At 29.8% G+C, this 21,653-nt stretch overlaps 1 protein-coding gene across 3 annotated transcripts in view; it reads left to right on the plus strand.

Moving 5' to 3' along the window:
- The first annotated feature begins 518 nt into the window (after positions 1–518).
- Positions 519–21,653, plus strand: part of LOC114331161 (heparan-sulfate 6-O-sulfotransferase 2) — a 63,917-nt gene continuing 42,782 nt past the window's right edge. For 2 of the 3 annotated variants that reach the window (XR_007700284.1, XM_028280646.2), the window contains exon 1: positions 519–827. Coding sequence is in view for 2 of the 3 variants with exons in the window: in XM_028280646.2 (XP_028136447.1) it covers positions 642–827 (186 nt within the window). In the remaining variant the exon portion in view is untranslated. Of the gene's footprint in view, positions 828–19,645; positions 19,806–21,653 lie in introns of those variants that run through there. The other variant, XM_028280647.2, reaches the window with a different exon arrangement.

A 21,653-nucleotide genomic window follows, 5' to 3' on the forward strand; every position in this document is an offset into this window, starting at 1 on the left:
TCTAGATCCGTCACTGGTGGTTTAGATCAGGTAGATCGTAGATGTACGCAAGATCATATTTTTACGATCAATAAGATTCATTTTTTTAAGCATTAATTATTAATTTGCAGTGAGCGTCTACTATATACTCGTTGATATATGTCACCAGCTTAGCAGAGAACGTCTTTTGTGAACATATATCAGACTAATAAATAATAAAAGCCGAGATGGAATATAAAAGATCAAATTACATGCAAATTTATAAAGTAAAATAGGGTAAAACTATATTTTGATCAAAGAGCTAAATTATTATGAATACACATTCTGTGCCTGGTAGAGCATTAAGCAAATTGGCTTTATTAAAAATGTTTAGAGCTCATAATTATTGATAGATTGATATTGTGTTTAAAAAATGCAATTGGTAAATTAAGTGTTATGTGTTTTGCCTATATAGAAGGTTTAGAAACTTTCACAACTTTTATAGTATTTGACACTTGACGTTTAAACTGACACATGGCTTGTGTCAACAAACCTTTCGTTTTCAATCTGTTCTGTGACTTGAAAGTTGAAAGATTCTTTTTATAAAGAATAAGAATGGTCACTAACATGGAAGAGATGTAAACAAATAAAGATAATTTTAAATTAGTCTCAATGGATTCATAATGAAGAATTTGAAAAGTGTTTCAGTGCAAGTTGTCAACAGCGATTTAGCTTTGCTGTTACCTAATGGTGTCTATGAGATCAAACAAATGGAAAGCAGGTCCTCCAGATTAAAGCAAATATGTCTTTTTTGCTTGGTGTTGTGTATTTTTGGGATCTTCGGGTTTGGATATTTTTGTCCAGATAAGGTAAGTTTTATTTATAAGTTCTCTATGTAATGTGCTGGTTGTCTAACAGATTAAAAGGACTTAAATAAAATAAATATTGTCAATGTTATACCATTTTTAGTCTCTGAGATAAAATATTTAAATAACTGTTTACTTTATAATGTTTACCTTAATAGTGTATGCTGTATATTATTTAACAGTTATGATATTTGTTTATTTCAATTACAACTTTACATAAAAATGGATTTAAAAACTAAATTTTTAGGAATTTTATTACTGTAGACTACAGAATGTGATAAGGATAACAACAAACATATTGTTAATCTTTTTCCTTATCAGATTTTATGTATGAGACTGATTATCATTTAGAAACAGCTCTGTTGAAAACTAATCATATTTTCTATTGTTAGAATATTATAGTGCTCTAGAAAATTTTATTTATTTTGTTAAATGTGGAAAGAAACTGTTTACCTGCTCTAATTTTGTTAAGCCCTTTTTTATATGTCTTGAATTTACATTGTTATTGTCATCATGCTATTTTTACGTTTGATGGAATAATTGTATTATGTACGCCACCTCAAAACATAGGTGGATTGCCTATAACAGCGGTTTCCAACCTTTTTTAGCTTGAGGCACACTAACTTAAAAACTGGTTCAGCCACGGCTCACTTTGATAAATAATCTCTATAAATGAGAGTGAATAAAATCAAATTTCGCGGCACACCTACAGGGACTTCAGGGCGCCGCGGCACACTGGTTGGGAACCTCTGGTCTATTCGCAAAATTAAATTCCGACAGAGGGCGCTCAAAATTTCAAAGATGGACGATAACTCAAGGAAAACAAGGATAAACCAAACAACAAAACTTGTTGTTTGATAATGACATGAACAAGAAATAATTTTTAGTGCTGCTGGTTGTGCTGGACTTAGCAGAACCATTGGATGATGATGAAGTATTCCCTCCATAAATAAATAATAATTGTCACGAGAAATATGAATTATGTTGAAAATATTGTTCCTCAATACACAGATTTACAATTTTGTGAGCGTATACAATTATGTATCTCCTAAGTTTCAATTACTTTATAATTAAAACCATTGTAAAAGTAAATATTTTCAAATCAGCGCGCCATTACAAAATATTTCCTAAACACGTTCAATATTGAAGCGATGCAAATACTACGTTGAATAAAATGGCGACCGCTTCATCATCACATTGAAGTTTAGCCTAAATTGACATGACGTTCACCTGAAAAATCTTAAACAGTTTCAAAGCGTTGGCATAGCGCACTGGTCTGGTGAACGCACCCAATGGCATACGATAAATGTCATTAGAATATAAATATTTTTCCTTTATTACAAGACGACGAGCTGACCAAATACCCAAGTAGGTGGAGGCCAATAAACTAAAGAAGAAGAAGAACAATACACCTAAATATAACCATAAACAGAACCATATAGTTAAACTCTTTGACGTCACAGGTCGTTTGAACTATTTTAAGATACAGATGTAATAAAAAAAATGTGCAAGTTCCCTATTCATTTTGTCATTTGATCTCAAGTTCTAAAACGTTAAATCATTTACACGAGTGTTTTGCCAAAGTCACCACTAAGTTTTGCCACTAAGACATCTTGTAGGTTAAAAACGACTCAAAATTATGTTTAATATGTATGCATTCATTAAAATTTTATGCTAACTACTGATTTGTTTTTACCTTTTTTCATAAGAAATCTGGCCCCCGCTAATCACACAGCATTTTAAAAATTATTAATCTATTTTAAAATGTCTAATTTTGTTTTTAATTTAGTTAATAGGTACACTACAATTTATTTTACACTAACATATAACAATTTTTAATTAAATAAAAACTGCAAACTAAGTAGGTGAATTTATTTTATAAAAATTTTATTTTCGAAATTATGAGGTGGTCGGAATATTTTGTATAACAATGTACATTCCATGTACAGAATATATACTGCATTTTATTTATTTATTTAATTTTGCAGTCGCTTAAACATTAAAACATACTATGTTTGATACAAACATTAAATTAACAAAATGTGTGATTTGGCATTAGTTAGTTTACGTCATTACGTATAATAGGAATGCCTACTGAGTAACACTGCAATAGTTTTTTTAAGTCGAATTCATTGTTAATTACAACATAAACTGACCGCAAATATGTACACAAATTAATGACAATATCAATGTTTTCCTCGAGTTGATGCTTTTCAAATTTGCCACCAGGCGTCACCCACTTTGCGGTTCCTCGCCAATAAGATATGCAATAAACACTAACATTCATCATCATCATTGGCTCTACAACCCATTGTGAATCTTGGCCTGTTCCAGAATCAGCGTCCATTTCTTCCTATCCTTCGCCTTGGTTTTCCAATTTCATACTCTTAATACATGTAAGACATCTTCCGCCTGGCCTTTAAATCGTGCTCAGGGCCTGCCTCTTCTCCTCATTCCACCTGGTTTTTCGTTATAAATGTGTTTCGACAGCTCCATCTCATTCATTCTCTCTAAGTGGCCTAGCCACCACAGCCTATTTATTTTGATAGATCTAGATATACTAGGCTCACTATAAAGGTGGTAAAGCTCAAAATTATAAATACTAACATTAATACAGAGAATTACAGAACATTATTATCATTTGAATGGGTCCGCCGAATAACATTGTAAGCGCCACATCACTCATTTTTAAGAAATCGAAAAAGAAATTTTAAAATTATAACAGTGGCAAACTTTAACATTTTAAGAGTTAGTAATAAAGTTTGTAACCAATTACAAACTGTATTACTCAAGTAGAAAGAATGGTCAAGATTGGCTTATCTAGCTGACATTTTTGATAGACTCAACACGCTGAACATTGGTTTTCAGGGAGCAATCACAACACCCTTCACAGCCAATGAAAAACTAAACTCCTTCAAGAAAAGTTGATTCTTTTATGTTCCCAAATACAGGGGAAGGATGTCTCTGCATTTCCGACACTGGCATCATCTTTTAAAGGAAACGAAATATTTCCAATACCAGATGTGATTGCTGATAATATAATTCTTCAATTGGAATCTCTTCAAGAAAGTTTTATTAAATATTTCTCTGAAGATTATTCCAAACTTGACTGGATCAGAAAAATGAGTTGGAATTACAGGATTTATAGGTTCATCGATTTCACAGAAGACAGTTCTAAAGAAATCCTTAATTGACTTCTGGATAAAATAAAACAAGCCAATGGACATATTTTTTATGGTAAATATGTTTCTAAAAAAAAGGAGTCTTCATTTCATGCCCCCACTAGTGTTTGGTGGTATGCCAAAACCTTCAAAATATAGCAGGTGGTACGCAGTTGCTAGAAGGTTGAGAACCCCTGGACTAGAGTAACATATTATGTTCCACGTTTAATAACAATGGTTTTCCATTCAAGGAAAAAAAGGAATACATATATGAAAAGAAGGAGACATATTGTCTACAAGTTCAATAGCAGTCTTTACTATAACAAGAAGAGAAAATATGTACCACTTTTAAAAACTTGAAGTGTTTTTCTTAAAAAAAAATGCTCAAATATATAATAATCAGAAGAAGAATTATTGAATCAAAGTTCAAAAGGATTCTTCCTTATATCAATAGGAATAATAAATGTACAGTTTTCAAAACTTGAATTGTTTTTCTTAAAAAAACTTAAATACATATATAACAATAAGATGAAGAAATATTATAGTTCAATAGGATTCTTCCTTATTCCATAAGGAAACCATGTACATTTCAAGTGTTTATTACTTTTCCTTCAAGAAAGAGGTAAGACACATACTTTTCAATACAAAAACAAAAGCATTCTAATGAGCAGAGGAAGACCTATTGACTTCAAATTCAATAGACTTCTTTGGATCAAGAACATATGCCCGAATTTAAAGAGCTCAGGACATTAACTTAAAAAAAATGCACCAGAATAATGAGAAGAAAACCTATTACTAAATTCATAAACCTAAAATTCATAGCATTACACCAAAAGAACCTATGAACCAAGCTTACTTTTACTGTAAGAAAACGAAATGAAATGGTTCAAAATTCAATAGGGTTCTCCATTATACCAAATGAAACTTTTAAACCACGTTTTAGGATTCTTGGACTTTTAGCTTCAAGAAAAATAAAAGAGCTTACGAATATTAAAACAAGAAAAAGAAAAGGCATAGGAATATGAGGGAAGAGGAAGATTTATTGACCCCAAATTTAATGACGTTCTTCCTTGCATTCAAAGAAACCTGGTATCCAGTTTTAAGTCACTAGAACTTTTCCTTCCGGACAAGGAGTAGGCGTAAGATTAGCAGAAGTAAAATAAAACATCTTAATCTCAAATTTAATATTGTTCTTGTTTGGATCAAGATATATAGTTTATATATTAAGACTGAGAAATACATACTCCAATTTTAAAGACTTTTCTAAACTCTTGGAAGCTGTCACTTTATTCCCCATTCTCCCTAATTTTCATTTTCATTTCTTTACACTTCAATTAAATATATTCCTTCCTAATTATATATATTTGTATCTCATTCTTTTATTTTTCCTGTAGTTTTTTCAATCATTCATGTATAAATGATTTTCTCTTTCATTTTCTGTTTATTTTTGAAGTTATACTTCGTTAGGCACGAGGGTGAATTTTTACATTCCTTGGCGCATGCGCACACCGACAGTATATTAGTCAATTATCCTTATTTATGACAGTATATTTAGCATTGACATATTAAGCGTGGACTCGGCATACTCACTAAAAAAGCGTAACGTGGAAACAGTCGATCAGTGGTCTATCTATCTCTTTTAACCAAACGAGCCTGCGCATGTGACTGACAAAGATGGCTAGACCACTCAATCCTATGCCGACGTTACACGCCGATGCATTAAGTGGCATATCTCTAGCCAAGTCTATCCTTTTACATGTCTCTGATATCTAGTCACTCGAACGTTATACGGGATCGTATTGGGTGTTAAAATCATCTGTCATTAATTGTTGGAGATTATGGATCAACAAATGTTGTGTATATTAGTTTTTATTGTTGTGATGGCAGAGAAAAAAGCAAGTTTATAATTGTAGTGACTTTTTAAATAGTTTTTAAAAGCGACAGGTATGTAATAATTGTAAATGTTTCAGTATCCTAATAAAAATTACATAGGTACCTACCTACCTATTTGGAAAATTTCAAATGAACCTATCAAAATAGCATGTAATGCTTTGATTTACATAATTTGATTACCATCAACATTTCTGTCAATATTCACCTAATATCTTGTTTTCTTACTCTATGTTTTGTTGTATTTCAATATTTCAGTATTCTACAAAAATCAAAATATTTTGGTTAAATTCAGAACTGTCAAAAGTTTAAACCGTTTAGTTCGTCGATCTTCCCACATAATGCAGGTGTCTCCGTGGGCAGAAGTGTAAGATGAATGAATTCCAATACTAACTGCGCAAACATAAGCGGGTTCGAACTCCAATAGAAACTTTTATTTTTTTGTTTTTTTTTATACATTTTATGATTGTAAGTATATCTATTATATAATTTTTTTTTCAGAAAATACGTATTTAGTTTAAAAAATTTCCGACAATTATTGTTCAGAAATCATTTGTGGCATTTTTCAATGTGTTTGTGTATGTTTTATTCTTTTACTCTTTTAATTTTTGGTACTGTTTTAATAAAAAATTTTGAAAAGTAGTAAGTATTAAAATTAGTTTAATATTTAAATTAAATATAAATAAACTGTTTAAAGTATATTAATTTCGTTGAAATCATATAATAGAAGTATAACTTCTTACGTGCGTACAAAGTACACACACACACATTCTTTTTTCTCTATAAGATATAAATATAAACAAATATTTCCATACAGTTTTCAAAAAAATATAGTTTGTATTTGATTCATTATTATTTTTGCTAGTTTTAACAGAAATACATTAAGCTTTTAACTATAAACATATTTAATAGAGATACTGAGTTTATTTTAATTAATAAAAAATATGTTAAATGCCAGACTAATGAACCGATAAAGATTTTTGTGTTCATTGATATCTACAAGCCTTGTTTTGCAATATTGGCATAATTAATAATTTTCGGAAAGATAAAAGTAGATTTTATTCCGGGTGGTCAAAAAAATAATAAAGTTATTTTAATTCATAAAAAATATGTTAAATACCAGTCTAATGAACTGATAAAGACTTTTGTGTTCATTGATATCTACAAGACTTGTTTGCAATATCGGCATAATTAATAATAATTTTCGGAAAGATGAAAGTACTTTCTTCTCCGGGTGGTCAATAAAATAATAAATAATTTATATATTCTATTGCACTTTATAGAAAAGAGCATTTGACATATAAATATACTGATGAACTATAAAGAGGGCAAGGTGAAAAGTTATTCATATAGTTTATATAAGATCATCATTTTCATAGCCTTATAATCTCATTGTGGTATGGTTCTGGACGTGTAATAATCCTATTTTTTTAGAGGTGGATTATTCTCCATAATTCTCCTTTTTTAATTATACTTTGGTGTCTTTCGTTGTGTTTTCGTGGTTGTGGTGATCTGTTTCAATTTTTTTTCTATCTCTGCATTGAGCTTTCTAACCTTCATGACTTACGTCGTCTTCCTTATCATATATCAATATTTTCAGCATTGTCAACATCTTCTCAGATGCTTTCTGCATGTGACAACAGTTGCTTGCATTTTATATTTCTTTCTTAAGATCACTTATGCCTGGTTGTACCAACAGATCTTAGGCTTAAGACGTGGCTTAAGCTCAGCTTACAAAACATACGCATTGCACCATTGAGTCTTAGATCAATTTTCAGCTTGCCACAATGGATTTCCACGTGGATTGCATCTTAAACTTACCAGTCAAGATGCGCTAAGATAGCGGAGCGCCATCTATATAAGCTGAGCTGAGGCATTAGCTGAGGCATTATCTCAGTCGAGAAAAGAAATTTTATTGCTTAAATCTTGAATACCGAGGGCCTCCAGCCTCCATACTTAAATCAAGGGAACTCTGATTGTCAATCAGGGCAAAAATCCTGGGATAGACCACCACTTATACTTGGATTAATTTGGGACACATCGGTTGTTTTTTTGTCCCGGTTATAACCGGTTTTTTCTTTTTAAAGTCATAACCGGTGAAAAACCGGATAAATTACCTCTGAAAAAAAATATATTTTTTTTTATTTTACGCTGCAACCACAAGGGTTATTAGCGACCTAAAAAACCTAAAACAAGTTAGTAAAGTTATAATACCTGATATAAGCCAGTGTCTTTTAGATAACTTATTGTATTCATTCATGTTTACTCCTAAGGCTTCCTTTATTGGGACCGTGCAAGTTCGGCAAAGCGACCTCTATTTCTACGCTCTGTACTTTTATTCGCACTTTTAATTATATTGGCCAATTATATTAGTCCTGGTTGCTGGATAATTGTCAAGACCATAGTCCAAAAAAATAAGAAGAAAAAAATAAGATGCAGGTTATGTTTAGCAAACGTAAACAATTGTATGTAGTAAATAAAATCCGTTATTAAAATGCAGTATTGCAAGCAAAATACAATTAATTAAATTTACCTTTATATAATAATTGCGTATCATATCAATATTGTGGAGCAATATATAATTTTTCTAAGTCAATGACAGAAGGTATGAAATATACGTCAATTTGACAATTTCAATTGACAATATGAATTATTTAAGATAGTTGCAATATTTCTCCGCGACTCGCGCACGGTCGTTTCTCGTTTCCCTTTCCAAGTACTTGCACACCGCGAATAAGAAAAAATATTGTTTGTATAAATTCATCAATGATTTGTTTAAAGGGCCTAGCCGGGTAAGATGATGAAAAGTGCCCCCAACTCGATTCGAATTCCACATAGGTCACCGTTTAGCATATATAGTGAAACTAACTGTCTGAAATTTTTAGCCCTCTAGGTGGTCATGTGACCCACCTAGAGCCTAATTAGGGCTTTTATGTTTTTATTTTTTATCTCAGCCGCATCGAGAACTAGCGAAAAGCTTTAAATAAAAAAGTTGTAAGCTTTAAAAAGTTCTGTCCGAAAAAAAAATTTTTTGTAATATTTGGCGGGAAATTTAAATTTTAGAACGATTTTAAAATTTTAAATGAGTAAAAAAATAACTAAGACATTCGTTTTCACGAAAAAAATGTATAACGTGTATTTTTGCATAATGTTTCACCCTGAATTTTTTCAAATTTTAAAAATTGGTGAAACGTACCTTTAAAAATAAAAAACCGCATTTTTTCGGTTTTTTTTTCGTTTTTTGATACAATTTTATACATGTTTTTCAAAAAAGGTAACACCGTCACTGGAATAGGTAAAAAACTGAAAAATAATTGGGGTTTGCTTAATAAAAAATTTTTGTAACGCCATCCATTTTCAAGATACAAGGGCGTTGAAGAAAACAAAATTTTACACATTTTTTACGATTTTGCCGAAACTACTGGCAACATTGTAATAAAACTTGGCGGGTTTTAAGAGGTAATTATTGTGCATGTTTTGACAGACAATTAAGGATTTGATATTCATCATTGGTGCGCTTAGGGGTAATGGTCTGAACTTTTCAAAGAAAAAAAGATAGTACGCCACTGACATATTTCAAATTAACAATCATTTTTGTATTCCTCGTTCAATTTACGATAAAAAACTGTGTTCTCATTTTTTCATACGAGGCGCCGTTTTGCTGCAAAAAATAAAATATCTTAACGCTTCCAAAGTATTCGAATTAGTTTTTATAATGGATGTACGAGTTTATGTAGATGTAGAAACTACTATTAGTAGGTAGTATTTTATTTCATAGAAGTTCGAATACTTTGTAAGGGTTAAGATGTTTTATTTTTTGAATAAAAATGGCGCGTCGTATGAAAAAATAGGAAGATAGATTTTTTGTCACAAATTGAACGAGGAATTCAAAAATGATTGTTAATTTGAAATATGTCAGTGGCGTACTATCTTTTTTCTTTAAAAAGTTCAGACCATTACCCCTATGCGCGCCAATGATAAATATAAAATTCTTAATTGTATGTCAAAAAATGCACAACAACTACCTCTTAAAACTCGCCAAATTTTATTACAATGTTGCCAGTAGTTTCGGCAAAATCGTAAAATTTTGATTTCTTCAACGCCCTGTACCTTGAAAATGCATGGCATTACAAAAAAATTTTATTAATCAAACCCCAATTATTTTTCAGTTTTTTACCTATTCTAGTGACGGTGTTACCCTTTTTGAAAATATGTATAAAATTATATCGAAAAACGAAAAAATAAACCGGAAAAATGCGGTTTTTAATTTTTAAAGGTGCGTTTCACCAAATTTAAAAATTTGAAAAAATTCAGGGTGACACACTATGCAAAAATACACGTTATATATTTTTTTCGTGAAAACGAATGTCTTAGTTATTTTTTTATACTCATTTAAAATTTTAAAATCGTTCCAAAACTCAAATTTCCCGCCAAAAATAAAAAAAAATTCCAAACAGAACTTTTTAAAGCTTACAACTTTTTTATTTAAAGTTTTTCGCTAGTTCTCGATGCGGCTGAGATAAAAAATTAAAAAAAAAACCTCATTAGGCTCTAAGTGGGTCACATGACCACCTAGGGGGCTAAAAATTTCAGAAAGTTAGTTTCACTATATATGCTAAACGGTGACCTATATGTAATTCGAATCGAGTTGGGGGCACTTTTCATCATCTTACCCGGCTAGGCCCTTTGGGATCAAGATTTGTTTAATGTTTATATTGTTAATGGCTCTCACACTCTGAACACTGAAATATGTTTAAGAAATGTGATAAGCTGAATTGGCTATTTTGATGAACTTGAGAATGTTGAATTGGGGAATCCTAGTAAAAATAGATATTAGTATCAATCATCATATATGTGCGGTCATGGTGTTATTATAATTATAATTACATAATATTGTATAGATGCTGTACCTACACAAACGACAATAAACGTATTTTATCAGTAGTAAATCCAGGAGAAAAACATCATTCTTGTGAAATCACTTTAAAAAAATAAAACAGTTGTATGTATCTTGTGTAAAAGGACTTTTATTTCAGAAATACAACAGATTTGCAAACACATTTAGGAAAATAATACTAGACCAGGACGCATCTGTAAAAATATTAGTACATTTGGACGTTGAGAGGTGACTCAAATTTTTTTGCAGAAATTGCTTGAAAATAACTTAAATAATAATATTTGAGTTATCCTTCCTCTCAAAAATGTCCGGAACATTGTTTAAATAATCAAAATGTCAAAAAATGAAGGAAAAAGTAGATTTTTTTCTTCGTTTTTTGATTATAACTTTAAAACTATACATTTCCGAGAAAAGTTGTACTGACATAAAAGTTGAGTAATTAAATTTACTACAATATAGAATTAGTTAAAAATTTAAAAATAGTCACCCTTGTTGCAAAATAGCAATAATTGCGAAAAAACCATACAAAAACAAGTACAGTAGAACCCCGATTATCCGGGTGCGGATGATCCGTGCTGCGGATTATCCGTGCTATGAGATTCTATTACTCAAGTTGCGTTTTTGAGGTTTTATCAAAATAGCGTCATCGTAAATCACTTGACGGAAACTCTATATGACGAAAGAGAGACTCATAATGAAAGATTTATTTTTTTCTGTTATTTTTTATGGTATGTACATATGTATGTGTATACGTACATAATATGTATTATACATAAGAATTACATGTTCGGATTATCCGTGCTTTTCAATTATCCGTGCCACCCTTCGGTCCCGAGGAGCACGGATAATCGGGGTTCTACTGTATTCGCATTTTACGTTTTTCAACCATTTATGCTACACTTAGGACCTTTATATTTCATCCAGAAAAACTCTATGATACAATTAAACAACACTGTAAATTTAATTAAGATCGGTTCAATAGATTTTGCAAAATAAATTTTGCAATCCAGCTTTCGCAAAAAAAATTCATTTTTCAAAATATTACAGGACTGAAAATAAAGCAGATAGCAAGTTAAAGTTTTTCTTGCGTATAGAAGTGTACTGTACCTTTCATTTGCAATTTGCAAAATTAAAATCGATTAACTACTACGGCATCAGAAATTTTTTTAAATAAACAATAATTATAGGTGCTACGCGCAGGACAGCGGATAGTTTGCTCGGATTGGGCATTCCAATAACCTTTGATAATGATTGAATCAATTTAATTTTTATTACATTTCGATATCAATAAATAAATTTGTTTATTGCAAAATAAAAACACATACTCTATCCTTTGAAATAACACTTTTTTTAGCAAAAACTTTCTTTGCTCATATATTTTAACTTAGAGAATAAAAGTTTATTATTTTAAACATATGCAATTGTTTAAACAATATTTCACAAACAATAATAAAATTAGTTTGATTTTGTGGAACTAAAATATTAAAATACAACAAAATATAGAGTAAGAAAATAATATTTTAGATAAAGATTAGAAGAAATTTTGGTGGAAATCAACTTGTGTGAAACGAACACCGCTGTCCTGCGCGTAGCACAAAAAATTAATGTTTATTTAAAAAATTTCCTGACGCCGTGGTAATTCATCTATTTTAATTTTGCAAATTTCAAATGAAAAGTACAGTACACCTCTATAAGCAAAAAAAATCAACTTGCTATCTGATTTATTTTCAGAACTGCAACATTTTAAAAAATGAATTTTATTTGCGAAAGCTGGATTGCAAAATTTATTTTTCAAAATCTATTAAACCGATCTAAATGCAGCATAAATGGTTGAAAAATGTAAAATGCGAATACTTGTTTTTGTATGGTTTTTTCGCAATTTTTGCTATTTTGCAACAAGGGTGACTATTTTTTAAATTTCTAGCCAATTATATATTGTAGGAAATTTAATTACGCAACTTTTATGTCAGCACAACTTTTCTCAAAAATGAATAGTTTTAAAGTTATAATCAAAAAACCAATAAAAAATCGAATTTTTCCTTCATATTTTGACTATTCTGATTATTTAAACAATAGACCAGGGCGCATCTGTAAAAATATTAGTACATTTGGACGTTGATAGGTGACTCAAATTTGTTTGCAGAAATTGCTTGAAAATAAATCAAATAATAATATTTGAGTTATCCTCCCTCTCAAAAAGGTCCGGTACATTGTTTAAATAATCAAAATGTCAAAAAATTAAGGAATAATTCGATTTTTTTCTTCGTTTTTTGAGTATAACTTTAAAAGTATTCATTTCTGAGAAAAGTTGTACTAACATAAAAGTTGCATAATTAAATTTCCTACAATATAGAATTGGTTAATAATTTAAAAAATAGTCACCCTAGTTGCAAAATAGCAATAATTGCGAAAGAACCATACAAAAACAAGTATTCGCATTTTACGTTTTTCAACCATTTATGCTACACTTACGACCCTTATATTCCACCCAGAAAAACTTAATGATACAGTAAAGCAATACTATAAATTTCATTAAGATCGGTTCAATAAATTTTTGCAAAATAAATTTTGCAATCCAGCTTTCGTAAAAAAAATTCATTTTTTCAAAATGTTACAGGACTGAAAATAAAGCAGATAGCAAGTTTAATTTTTTTTTTTGCTTATAGAAGTCTACTGTACCTTTCATTTGCAATTTTGCAAAATTAAAATCGATTAACATCACGGCGTCAGGAATTTTTTTAAATAAACATTAATTATTGGTGCTACGCGCAGGACAGCGGATAGTTTGCTCTGATTGGGCATTTCAATGACCTTTGATAATGATTGGTACATTTTAATTTTTATTAAATTTCGATATAAATAAATACATTTGTTTATTGCAAAATAAAAACACATACTCTATCTTTTGAAATACCACTTTTTTTAGCAAAAACTTTCTTTGTTCATATATTTTAACTTAGAGAATAAAAGTTTATTGTTTTTAAACATATGCAATTGTTTAAACAATATTTCAAAAACAATAATAAAATTAGTTTGATTTTTGTGGAATTACAATATTAAAATACAACAAAATATAGAGTAAGAAAATAATATATTAGATAAACATTGGAAGAAATTTTGGTGGAAATCCACTTGTGTGAATCGAACACCGCTGTCCTGCGCGTAGCACCAAAAATTATTGTTTATTTAAAAAATTTCCTGACGCCGTGGTAATTAATCGATTTTAAGTTTTCAAATTGCAAATGAAAGGTACGGTACACTTCTATAAGTACAAAAAATTTCAACTTGCTATCTGCTTTATTGTCAGTCCTGTAACATTTTGAAAAAATGAATTTTCTTTGCTAAAGCTAGATTGCAAAATTTATTTTGCAAAATCTATTAAACCGATCTTAATGAAATTTACAGTATTGTTTGAATGTATCATGAAGTTTTTTTGGGTGAAATATGAAGGTCGTAAGTGTAGCATAAATGGTTGAAAAACGTAAAATGCGAATACTTGTTTTTGTATGTTTTTTTCGCAATTATTGCTATTTTGCAAGTAGGGTGACTATTTGTTAAATTTTTAACCAACCCTATGTTGTAGAAAATTTAATTACGCAACTTTTATGTCAGTACAACTTTTCTCGAAAATGAATACTTTTAAAGTTATAATCAAAAACCGAAGAAAAAAAATCGAATTTTTCCTTAATTTTTTGACATTTTGATTATTTAAACAATGTTCCGGACCTTTTTGAGAGGGAGGATAACTCAAATATTATTATTTGATTTATTTTCAAGCAATTTCTGCAAAAAAATTTGAGTCACCTCTCAACGTCCATATCAAAACAGATGCGCCCTGGACTATACATCCAGTTCGGAATTTTAATAATGATTCATTATTTGTTTTTTTTTTTATGAGCGGCCGTGGGTAACGGCATAAACGCTGGCCTCATACGCCAGTAGACGTGGGTTCGATCCCTGCCAAAGACAAACCATTTTCATTTCCAATAATGACACGAGCCGTCTCACCGTGCCTCGGAGAGTACGTTAAGCCGTCGGTCCCCCTGGGCTAGTGTACATCGACACTATAGTTTATTTTTTAACCAGGAGGAGTAAATTAAAAAGACAAATTTACACCCAAGAAAGTCACTAGAATAATAACCAAATACATCTTCTTTTTTGGTTGATCTAGTCGACCCTCAACGGTAATCCATAAATATTATATTAAATTAATACATCGCTAGAGTTCCAAAAACAACTGCCTTTTATATAAAAGCAGACTAACAATCTAAAAATTAAAGGAATAACACAGAAAACACAAAAATCGTCGATATAACTTAATTAACCTATGAAATGTCACTAGTGTCAAAATTTGATAAATGTCATTAGTGACAAAATTTTATAACAGTGAAGTAAACTTGCCTGCGGTTGGACCAATCACAAACAAGCAATACAGCGCGGTAAATTTGAATCGCTCCTCTTGGTTAAAAAACAAACAATAGTTACTTGAAACAGGGTTAAAGATGTAATTGGCGCTGGAACTATCCGAAAGGATCTCCCCGGCAAAAATGCCATACGATATTATTATTATTATTATTATTTGTTTTTATAAGTTTTAGGTACTATTCTTGATGATTTTTGTTTTTATAATATAATATACATAATATGTATATACTCGTACATTACTTCATATTACTAATGCCCGATTTCACCAACGATACCTAAACAGTTGCCTTATTAAGTAATTCTTATCGATAGGCACTTCCTAAGTCTATACTTAAGAACAATAGCGTTTCACAACTAAAATAACTGCTTATCTAGGAAATTCTTTGCTAGGTATTAATTCGGGTACGTTTGAACTATTTTTGATAAATAAAAAGAAGAATCAGATGACATTACATTACTTTTTGGATTATTTGTCATTATTGTTTGTTTGCCAAGTTGGTTTTATTCAGTTTTGTACTGTTTAGTTATTTTATTTAGTAGTTAGTTATTTGTGAATTACGTTTGTTACGTTTTGTATGTTATTTGTACAGGGAAATGGAGGAAAAGAAAAGAGTTGTAAATTTCACATAGGTATGACGAAAAATTAAAGTTAGTTGAATTGTCATTAATGAAATCATTTTAAAATAAATAATATGTTGAACATTGCTTCTTTTATTATTAATTTTTAATGACACACTTTTAGTGATATCATGAATGTGTTTTTGAAACACAACTCTAGTTTGTTAGGTAGTAGGTAGACTACATAATTTTGTCAATAATAGACATGTAAAAAACTTTTTTTTCTATATATGATTTTCTATATTTTCCAACACATAATATATTATTAATATAAAAGAAAATACACAATTACAAGTACAACTAATATACCTAATATTACAGAATAACAGAAAAATTAAGGTAAAAAGCAAATTATTGACAAACGTCACAAGCACATTAGTCAAAATTGTAAAAAAATAACCTGACTGTCAACGATAAGTAATACCTAAAGTTTAGGGAGATCTAAAAACGTATCCTACCGTAAGGTAATGCTTACGCGGTTTAGGCAATTATTATCGTATGGTGAAATCCGTTTTAGAGTTAGGAAGTACCTAAACCCACTTAGGTAATTCTTAAATATTTAGGTATCGTTGGTGAAATCGGGCATTAGTGTTATAAATAGGTATTACCTAATTTCACTACCTTTTGTATTTTGCAATTACATATTTGGTATTGTTTCGACCCGAAATTTTCGTTGCGTTAGTTTATTATAAAGGTTGGTCGTAAATTAAATCACGTATTCTGAGACCAAAAATAGATCGATTGAACCTAACAGCCATATAATAATAATTGAGTAATCCTTCCACTCAAAAAGGTCCGGAACATTGTTTAAATAATCCAAATGTTAAAAAAGAAGGTAAAACTCGATTTTTTCTTCGTTTTTTGATTATAACTTTAAAAGTATTCACTTCCGAGAAAAGTTGCACTAAAATAAAAGTTGCGTAATTAAATTTCTACAATATAAGACTGGTTAAAATTTTTAAAAATTGTTACCCTTGTTGCAAAATAGCAATAATTGCGAAAAAAAACATAAAAAAACAAGTATTAGCATTTTACATTTTTCAACCATTTTTGCTATACTTAGGACCTTCATATTTCACTCAGAAAAACTTTATGATACGATAAAACAATACTGTAAATTTAGTTAAGATCGGTTCAATAGATTTTGCAAAATAAATTTTGCAATCCAGCTTTCGCAAAAAAATTCATTTTTCAAAATGTTGCAGGACTGAAAATAAAGCAGATAGCAAGTTAAATTTTTTTTACAAATAGAATAATACTGTACCTTTCATTTGCAAAATTAAAATCGGTTAACTACCACGACGTCAGGAATTTTTTTAAATAAACATTAATTTTTGGTGCTACGCGCAGGACAGCGGTGTTCGATTCACACAACTTGATTTCCACCAAAATTTCTTCCAATCTTTATCTAATATATTATTTTCTTACTCTATATTTTGTGGTATGTTCATATTTTAATTCCACAAAAATCAAACTAATTTGTTTATTGTTTGTAAAAAATTGTTTAAACAATTGCATATGTTTAAAAATAATACACTTTTATTTTCTAAGTTAAAATATATGAGCAAAGATAGTTTTTGCTAAAAAAAGTGTTATTTCAATCAGTTATTTCAAAAAGTGTATGGACAGAGTATGTGTTTTTATTTTGCAATAAACAAATTTATTTATTTATTTCGAAATGTACTAAAAATTAAAATTTATCAATCATTATCAAAGGTCATTGGAATGCCCAATCAGAGCGAACGTATCTGCAGTCCTGCGCGTAGCACCAAAAATTAATGTTTATTAAAAAAAATCCTGACGCCGGCGCCGTGGTAGTTAACCGATTTTAATTTCTAAAATAGCAAATGAAAAGTACAGTATTCTTCTATTTGTAAAAAAAAATTCAACTTGTTTTCTGCTTTATTTTCAGTGCTGCAACATTTTGAAAAAATGAATTTTTTTTGCGAAAGCTGGATTGCAAAATCTGTTAAACCGATCTTAATGAAATTTACTGTATCGTTTTACCATATCATTAAGTTTTTTTGGGTAAAATATGAAGGTCCTAAGTGTAGCATAAATACATAAATTTTTAAAATTTTCAGTTAATCCTATATTGTAAGAAATTTAATTACGCAACTTTTATGTCGGTGCAACTTTTCTCGAAAATTAATACTTTTAAAGTTATAATCAAAAAACCAAGAAAAAAAATAGAATTTTTTGACATTTTGATTATTTAAACAATGTTCCGGACCTTTTTGAGTGGGAGGATAACTCAAATATTATTATATGAGTTATTTTAAACAAATTTCTGCAAAAAAAAATGAGTCACCTCTCAACATCTAAATTTACTAATATTTTTACAGGTGCGCCCTGGTCTATTACTCGTAAGGATTAAATTATTGTTGTATTAAGATTTTTCACTATAAACGGAAAAATCACGATTTTTTTTAGATTATTCGATATAGAATTCGAGGAAAACCTAATTTGTCTATTCCTTTTTGTGTTTTATGTTCTATGAAAGGCAGTAGAACACCCTCTGTTAACCTTCTATGAACACCTTAAGACTATAATAAACGAGACCCCAAATGACGAATATATTATAATTCTTATGGGTGATTTTACAGCCTGTGTTGGAAATGATACATTTCCAGGAATAAAACAGCAATGAAAATATCAAAGACGAAAACGGATGCCTTCTGACGGACTTCTGCAGCATAAACGAAATACGTATTAATAATACAGTTTTCCCTCACAAAAAACAATATCTACAAATACAGTATTTGGAAACAATAGAGGACAAATATCTATGACAGATTATATTCTGTCGAATAGAGAGTTACACCCCTCCCAAATCTTGGTTATAAAAGCCATAACATCAGCAGAAATAGGAAGCGATCATAAATTGCTACTGTGCAATACAATAAAAATGGAAACAAATAAGTAAAAATACTCTGTTAAGTAGACGACGCAATATTGATAGCCAAGATGAAGATAGTCTACAAAGATTAGTCCACAGATTTAACATAAGAGAAAAAGAATTTAATATGGCAATCTCAACTCAGAAAACTAAAACAATAGTGATCAGCAAATAATCAATCAGATTTAAAATAGATATTCATGGCATCAGTATTCAGTATCAAAGAAGTGAGAGTTCAAGTTCAAAAAGTAAATAGACTGACAGGATGCCTTAATAACACTATATTATGTACAGTATATAAACGAATGATTACACTAAATAGAAAAAAGAATGGAATAATCACTTAAGCAGAATGGGGGAGACCCGTGCGGTCAAAATAGCCGAAAAGCGATGTCAGTAATTGGCAGAAGTAGTATCGGATGACCCCGCAAAAGTTAGAGTGACAACCTTCTATAGATGTATCAATCCGTCAATGAAGGAGCAGAATTGTTCATAAAGAAGAAGATAGGTAGTAGAAGTGGTTTGCCATTAAAATTTGCCCAAAACAGGTTTAATTTTGTCCTAAACTGAGGAAATAGGTGAAAACAAAAAAAGAAACGATTTATTCATTGTGTTCGCAACCTATTTCGTCTCTCCTAGGAAAGTTTTTTCTTCCTAATGTAGAATATTTTAAAAACAATATTTTTTTACAATGTCTTCCAATGTTTTGATAATTTAGCATCTTCTTAAAATAAATTGCAAGCCGCTGATAGCAATCTTCCATAACATACAAACTAATGATTGATTGTATAATAGTAGTGTTTTATCACCACAAAAAATTATATTTTGATAAAACCAAGACGACCTATGCTCTTAATTACACATCTTTGATAAAGATTTTTTCCTAGTATCTCTATATATAGTTTTTTTTATCAAATATTATTCATTTTGTGTTCCTAATTTTTGTTAGAATTACTACTTCGTTCGACGTTGGTCTAAAGAGTTGTTCTTAGAATTTATAGAACATGTTAATTAACGGCATAGACGAGATGCTATTTATAAAATTAAAATTTCTTCGCGCTTTCGGAATTTTGTGTTTCTGTGCCAATATAGTAAGTAAATGAACTTTCTTTATTTATATATTATAAACGATGAACAATCCTAGACGATATTTCTATAGTTGCTGCGATATAATACAGTAAATGCTGAACATCTTATTTCTAACTTTTTGCCGAATTATACTAATGTCCAGTTGAACCAACAAATAAACGATTGATTTGGATTGCCCGTTTATTTTAAAATATAATTGGCAAAAAACTGTCAAATTAAAAACAGAAATTTTAACGATTCTCGATTCTCTTTTCTAAAGAAAAGTGTTCTGTTATTAAATTTGATGGAAAAAAATTTAATATTTTTCGGGAGGATCATTAAAATTTCTGTTTTTAATTGACAGTTTTTTGACAATTATTATATTTTAAAATAAACGGACAATCCAAACTGGACATAAGGTGACGATTTATTAATCATACAGGGTTGACTGCTCAAAAGAGTCTATCCTGATATTTTACAATATTCTAAAGTAAAGAGTTCCGTTATATTAAATAACCTAGAGGTTGGGGAGGTGATCTTATTTGAAGCTGGCAATTTTTCAGGGGAAAAAATAAGGGGGTAATGTCCAGTTGCACCAACAAATAAACGATCGATTTTCAACGAAAATTTTGTTTTCGTTTATAAATTCGCAAAGTCTGTTCGTACGTGCGTCGCGGCTCCTGAAATACTTAGAGCCTATCTACCGATGTATTCCTATGTAGTTTTGTCTCTTGAATCCAAATCTGAAAACGGCATTTCGATATCTCAAACTATCTTCGAGATAACCGACCTCAATGTCAACTTTCATCTCGGGACATAAATTTAGGGTCTTTTATCAAAGCGAGAGAATCCTACAATAGAGACACTGCTAGAAACGCATTAAACCTAATATACGTAAAAGTGAAAATGAAAATTTCATATTATTTCAAACTATAGCGCGTGACTTCGACTGACATCGGCTATAAGAGCTTGTGGTCAGGATCCTAAATTGCTGTCCCGAGATGCAAGTATTTGTTTTGTCTGACACATAAACGTCAAATGGAAATGTCAAATTTTTTTTTATTTAAGCTGTCTATCTGGACACAATATATTTATCATGGAAACTTTTTTATTTTTAATTTTATGAAAAAAGTTATTCTTCATAAAATGTTCTGCATGGTCTAAAATGTAAGATTCAACAATTAAATATCAAATTGTATCTATATTATACGAGGTATGTCAAAAAATATGAATTTTGCTTAAGAATAAAGTACCTTTATTTCTCACAATATTGAAAATTGTTACATATTATGAAAAGTTGTTTGGAATTAAAGTTATGTTGTAATATATGCATTTATATCCTTCTAATAATAAAAAATATTTGAACATTTTTCTCAAATTACGGATACTTTAATTAAATCATTTTCATTTGTAATTCTTTTATTATTAATTTGAGGAAGAAAATTTATTCTTCATAAAAAGCGCTTCATGGTCTAAAACCTGAGGTACAACTATCATAGTATATCACATTTTATCAATTTTATAGGAGGTATGTCAAAAGAGTAAAGTAGCTTTATAGTTTACAGTGTACATTATTGCAATTAGATGGATATAATTGCACATTAAAACATGTTTTTAATTCTAAACAACTTTTCATTATAACAAGTTTTCGTTATGATAATGCTCGCATTTTCAGCTTGTTTGATTTGGATTGCCCGTTTATTTTAAAATATAATAATTGTCAAAAAACCCTCATTTAAAAACAGACATTTTAACGATTCTCCCGAAAAATATTAAATTTTTTACCATCAAAAATATAATAATCATATAATCATATAATATCAGAACACTTTTCTTTTCTTTCGAAAAAGGTTTAAATTCAATATTTTTTG

Source organism: Diabrotica virgifera, chromosome 1, assembly GCF_917563875.1.
Source record: "Diabrotica virgifera virgifera chromosome 1, PGI_DIABVI_V3a".
Taxonomy (NCBI): domain Eukaryota; kingdom Metazoa; phylum Arthropoda; class Insecta; order Coleoptera; family Chrysomelidae; genus Diabrotica; species Diabrotica virgifera.